Raw genomic sequence first — 6603 nt, 5'->3', positions numbered from 1 at the left:
ATTCCCCTCAGCCAGTAATGTTTCACCTGGGCCATGTAGGTTTAGTCATTTTTTAAAGCTCAGTTGAAAAACTACTTCATGGGACTCTCCCTTGCCCTTCTCTACATCCTCCCCTTCCAAGAGTACCTTTTACCTATTATAATACCCAACTAATCTCCTTCAGCCTTTATCCAAATAGTAATACTTGTGTAATGAGGTATGGCTCCTCAGCTATACTGTGAAGTCTATGAGGACATGGCCAATGTCTATCTTTAAAGTTTTGCAAGCTTTAAACATGCAATAACTATTCATTGCACGAATACAGAATTAACCAAAGAAAACACTCAGCTAAACTCTGGGGTGTATGTTGTACAAAGAAGGAATTGTATAGGCTCCAAGACAATCTTGAGAAAGAAAAACCTCTCCAAAGGAAAGAAGTAATAACATTTAGAAAACTATAGATTAAATGAACAGTAACTTTTCTTCACCCTTTATAGGAGGTAGAGAATATGGAAAAAGGCAAACAAGCACAGCTGAGTGGTATATTTGTTGTTTTACTGTTAATTTGACACATCTGATCCAAAGCATTCACAATACTTGATATACTTTGAAGAGAATCATATACTATAGTCTTAGACATAACCGCAGAACAAGCAGAACAATTAAAACTACATAAGGCCTTAAAAATATCCACAGTGTGTATTATTTCAATATCATTCATTTACAAGTTAGACTACATACCATTAATTTTTTATTTTTCTTTCATTTTTTAAACTCAGGAATGATTCATTCAAGGAAAGGCAACTTAGTTTTTGTTTGTGAGTTTTATTTTTTTACTACATTGGTTAATATAAAAGTTATGAATTAAATGTTTTCTGATCTCCTACATCAGGAGTGAATCCATGAAATTCTTAGATAATAATCCAAACCAATAAATCCTTTTGTTAAAAATAGTCAAAGTGAAAAGGGACCAAAGCCAGTCTGTGGTCTGGAAGAACATCCAATAGACTTTCAGGTTGTCTTATAGCGAAGAGTACTGCAAAATTTAAAACAACATTGCATACAAAAGTCATTCTTGAAGCTCTATATGCCTTTTAAATAACTAAAATAAAAATTTTAAGTAGTTGCCTCACAGTACCAAACTTATAAATCAAAACTAGTTAAAATTCAGTGCTACCATGACTTCTCATTTACAAGGTAACTAGTTGGTAAATTAACAGATGGCATAAAAATTAAGACGTAAATCATTTATTTTTTATTTTTTAGAGGAGAAAATGTATGATAACCAGGGAATACAGAAAATCCAATGTACTTTACAATAGAGTAACTGTTTACACCTCTATTCCTGTACAACAGGGTTTAGGTCATCTCTAGTGAATTTGTGTGTTTTTTTAGTACTTGAATTGTTTCAGATACACAGCTTTTTATTGAAAGAATATTACATTTGTATACCAGGATAAGATTTGGTACATTGAGATGTTTTAAAAATATTTATAAATTTGTTTCTCATATGCAAAAGCATTTGGCAATACTTTTACAGCATTTGATTTCATAGAATTAAAATTTCATACAGTACTTATATCTTGATGTTAAAAAAAATTCACAGAAAAAAATATAAATTACACAGCCTGACTGCATGATACTGTTATTTCCAGTTATAGTTCTGGTAATTAAAACCTTCATTAAGTCTGTTAACAAATCATTACCTGTACATTTATGAAGGCAACTGACATGATTTGCAAACAAAACCTTCAGGTTTTATGTTCTTTACCAAAGAGTGCAGTTCAGCAAAAGAAAACCCGGTATGCAAATTTACAGAATATTTTACAAATTTACCAATTCCTGTGACACAAACTGTTTCAACCTTTCAAGGTACTGTCCATAAAGTTCCACATCATTGTGACCTGCCCCTTCAACCCACAGAGGCTCCACAGGTCTTTGGCAACGTTCAAACAATGCAAGGCCATGTGAAAAGTCAATGACTTCATCTTCAGTCCCATGAATTATTAATACTGGAGAGGTTATTTTAGAGATTTTGTCAATACTGTAGAGAAAAAGGAGGGGGGAAAGTCAATGAATTAACTATGAAAAGGAATGTAAAACAAACTTTCTTGTGCTATATCAGAGAGATAATTCAAAAACCAGAATCTATCCAGAAGGAATTTAAAATATGATTCAAACCCTACAGCACCTTTACATACAATGTTAATGTCTAGCACAGAAAAACTAAGGTTGCAAGGAAACTAAGGACCATTTCAATATGTGTTAATTTCATACCTTTCTGCACTCATATACGGCAGGATTTTTGTTTGTTTTACGGTATTAACTCACAAAAATAGAGCAAATGTAATTAAACATAAAAAATGTTGGAGTTGAATAGTAGATAGGAGAAAACAATTTTTAAGAGGATAGAAGGTAAAGTGAAGAACCAACCCAATTTATACCACGGAATACAGGAGAAAACTAGGAAATGACAGGGGGATGAAGGTGGGTGATTGAAATATTTACAATTTGTTCAAAGAAATAATTTAGGTCCCTCTCTGTCAGCATCTTTCCCCTACTTTTTGCAGCAGGGTAACTGCACTCCACCCAAAACTGTGGGGTTTGTAGACTAAGGGATTGCCAGACACAGTTTAGGGCAGAGGTATCAGAGGCCAAGCGAGCATATACATACTGGCTGCTGTGAACCCCTTCTCCCTACTGGGCTTCCAGAACTGGCATCCAGGACTTCATCCACCAAAGGGGAGTTTTAGAAAGTCTTCTTTGGAGACTATACCCACTTTAAAAGGAAAAATATATAAATATTGGTATGGGGGTTCAGGTGAGGATCCCCAATTAATTGGCTTGACCTGATCACTCTACAGTGAAGTTCACAGTCAATAAGTCTTAATCACCAGCTTCAGATCAGCACTTTAGTTCCTCTGCCTTACTATGAGCAGACAACCAAGAATTACCAGACATCAGAGGATTACACTAACATAAGACAGAGATCAAAACAATCAGAATTTAAAAGGCAATGCAAAGGAGACATAAATTACAGAGATTACACATAAAAACAACAACAACAACAACTTAAAAAATCTGGATAGAGAGGGAGAGGGAGGGAGACATGGGGGCACTGTAATCATAAAATGAGGATAGAATCATAAAAAGTAAAAACATTATCTATGAAATTATTCAAGGCTGCATTTGGTTAAGGAAAGAATGTTTGGGTATATTATTTGCTGTCAGATATTCAATACTAAAGGTCTTTTTATAACAGTTAACTGTTAGTGCTGTCCTCTCTGTTGATGCAATAATGAAAGAGGGAGGTAGACAAGAGATATAAGTTGTTGTTTTTTTTTAATATATTTTATTGATTTTTTACAGAGAGGAAGAGAGAGGGATAGAGAGTTAGAAACATCGATGAGAGAGAGAGACATCGATCAGCTGCCTCCTGCACAACCTCCACTGGGGATGTGCCCGCAACCAAGGTACATGCCCTTGACCGGAATCGAACCTGGGACCTTTCAGTCCGAAGGCCGACGCTCTATCCACTGAGCCAAACCGGTTTCGGCAAGAGATATAAGTTTTATGGCAATAGCATTACCTCAAATACCTTCCTATCATCGCTATGACTCAGCTAAACAGAAGCAATGTAATGCACATACCTTCCAACCTACCAATATCTAAAACAAAAACCGAAAATAAAAATCAAATTTCCCTCCAATAGCTTGTTTTGGTGATAAGATCACATGTACCATAAGCATCCCTTCAAAAGTGACTCCTGACTTGCTAATGATGAAAAAAAAGTTTTTAAAATGACCCTTGATGTTCTTATAAAGAATCAAGTGATGCCCTAGCCCAGTGGTCGGCAAACCGCGGCTCGCGAGCCACATGCGGCTCTTTGGCCCCTTGAGTGTTCTAACACCACTTCTTCTAAATAGACTCGTCCAGGCTGAAAACCGACTTCTGTGCATGGGCCACGAAGTTTCAATCACACTGTATGTGCGCGCCCGCACGTGGTATTTTGTGGAAGAGCCACACTCAAGGGGCCAAAGAGCCACATGTGGCTCGCGAGCCGTGGTTTGCCAACCACTGCCCTAGCCGGTTTGGCTCAGTGGATAGAGTGTCGGCCTGCGGACTGAAGGGTCCCAGGTTCGATTCCCGTCAAGGGCACATGCTCAGGTTGCAGGCTTGGTCCCCAGTAGGGGCCATGCAGGAGGCAGCTGATCAATGATTCTTATCACTTATGTGTGTTCTCTCTCTCTCTCTCTCTCTCTCTCTCTCTCTCTCTCTCTCTCTCTCTCTGAAATCAATAATAAATAAATAAAAATAAAAGAACTACCGTATTTTCTGGCGTATAAGACGACTTTTTAACCCAGGAAAATCTTCTATTCGCCCAGTCGTCTTATACACCGGAAAATACGGTGATGACTTGGTCTTTCATCATTGATGTTTCTCTCTCTCCCCCTCTCCCTCCCTCTCTAAAATCAATAAAAAACATAAAAAAAAAAAAGAACCAAGTGATGAGTTGGCCTTTGGTCCACCTATCATTCACAAATAATATCCTCTTTATTGTTGCCAATTAGGCAAAGAAAATAAAACTTAAATTTGCCAGCTTTTCACTTCTTGAGTTGGTGGGAACTACCCTCTTGTCTCAAGAAACAGTAGAAGTAGCCCTTCTTTCAAGTTTGTCTAACACCTTTTGTTTGTAGACTTTGTGGCGGCAATACTTACCCTAGTTCATTTAAGACTCAACCTTTTTTGCAATTCACTACTTTTGTCAATTAGATACCAATACATATCATTCACTCATTTTTATGACATGTGTCTCATTTTCCCTCTACTTCTTCCTTTCCTCCAATATTGTGTCTCAATGAATGGTACCACCACCCAGGGAATTATGTTCAAGTTCTTTTACTTATCCTATATCCAGCCTGACATTTAGTTCTATCAGTTTTGTTCTCAAAATCATTTTGTCTCTAATACTAATGCCATTGTCTGGTTAAAAGGCCCTCAGTACTTTGCACCTGGATCACTACTGCTCAAACATTTCAGTTTCCTGACTGGTGTCTATTACTACCTGCTTAAGTTAACTTTTCACAATTTCTATAAGATATGAAAAATAGTAGCTCATGGATGAGTGATTTGTATCATGAATACCTTAAGTGATGGAATAAAATTCCCCTCAAAAGTTTCTTTGAATTCAAGTATTTTGAATATTGATACTTACTTTGGGAATGCATCAAAACAGTAGGTTTTCTTGGTATCAGGAAAAGCAACTCGCATTCCTGAGGTCAAAGGAGAATGAAGAATAACAGCAGCACTCTCGTACCGAGCAGCAAGATCCACAGATGGTACTGTCCCTATACTTTGGCCATATATAATCACATTTTCAGGGCGAATGCCATATCTACAAAGTTCAGAAATTGGAAGAAAAAAAAAAAAAGAGTTGGACTGGTATGGAAATGTTCAATCATCCCTAACAACTTAACGTTGTAACCGAATGACTTAGACAATGTCAACAAATTTATATCTAAACTTTAAGTTTCTTAGTCATCACTATTATATTTAATGCTATAGTAAAATCTATTGTCTTAGCTTATTTCATTTTTCAATTTCATCTTTGGGAAAAATTGCTGAGGTCTCTTTAAATTTTAATCTTAAAAATTTATTTATTAAACCATTTATATAATTCAACATATTATTGACTAAATTTGGAACATATTATTATCACTAATATTTTAATGATTGATATTTAATAGATAGTATTTATCTTCCATTAAATGTAAGAAACATTACTTCTCTAGACATCAAAAGTAGATCGTTTCCTTTTCTGAAGTTGGTCATATTGGTGAAAATGTGACATATAGTTACAGTATAGAATGAATGTACACATTATTTTAGCCAAGAGCAAATTACTATATTTCTTGAAATATGCCATTACTTACCATAGAAATGGATTAGTGATTGAAAAGATAAGATGAATGAAAATTCCAATGACATACAATTCAGTTAATTATGAATACACTTCATGCTAAAATCTCAAGAGTATTGCTTTACTCCCTTTAAAAAGGGTTTGGATTTAAATACATAAACTCACTGAACTCAGTAATATTGGGCACACACTATGTTCTAGGCACTATTACCTGTCTACAATATAATTGTCCCAACTATAAACTACTGCAAGTGCAAGTGAGATGCTACAGGAGCTAATGAATGTGGGGTTAAGGGTTAAGTGACATCAAATATGCCTTTCCACTTCAGTAATCACTTCTGGCTGCTAAGGGCCATTTGATCAACAGCTTCTAATCTTTTGAAAAGGTAATAGAGCTTTCCAAATTATCTGAGCATTCACCAGGAAAGAACAAGACAAGCCCTGTATGCTCCCTATGGCCCTTTCCAGGGGCACACACCTATTTGAACTATCCAGCTAATGACATCCCCTCCCATAGTTTCTTCCAATCAGTCCTACACGCGTGCATTTGGATATTTCCAGAGTTTGGGTTCCATCTACTCCAGACTGACTCTAAATGTAAGTAAACTCAGAAAAGTTTTCTTTACAACAGACCTGGCTGTGCATACTTTATAGGAATGAAAGTTGGGAAAATGAACATTTGCAGCATCAGCATAACTCTTAAG

The 6603-nt window shown here is 36.1% G+C and overlaps 1 protein-coding gene across 2 annotated transcripts in view; it reads right to left on the bottom strand.

Annotated features, from left to right (window-relative positions):
• Positions 1-513: 513 nt before the first annotated feature.
• ABHD17B (abhydrolase domain containing 17B, depalmitoylase) overlaps positions 514-6603 on the bottom strand; it is a 46441-nt gene continuing 40351 nt past the window's right edge. The window contains exons 3-5 of one of the 2 annotated variants that reach the window (XM_079789991.1): positions 5195-5374; positions 2654-2758; positions 1906-2023 (exon numbers count right to left, since the gene is read on the bottom strand). In XM_079789991.1, coding sequence (XP_079646117.1) covers positions 2677-2758; positions 5195-5374 — 262 coding nt within the window. In that variant the 3' untranslated portion in view covers positions 1906-2023; positions 2654-2676. Of the gene's footprint in view, positions 2024-2653; positions 2759-5194; positions 5375-6603 lie in introns of both variants that reach the window. The other variant, XM_079789990.1, reaches the window with a different exon arrangement.

Source organism: Cnephaeus nilssonii, assembly GCF_951640355.1.
Source record: "Cnephaeus nilssonii genome assembly, chromosome: 14".
Lineage (NCBI taxonomy): Eukaryota > Metazoa > Chordata > Mammalia > Chiroptera > Vespertilionidae > Cnephaeus > Cnephaeus nilssonii.
This window is presented reverse-complemented; position numbering and strand designations above follow the sequence as displayed.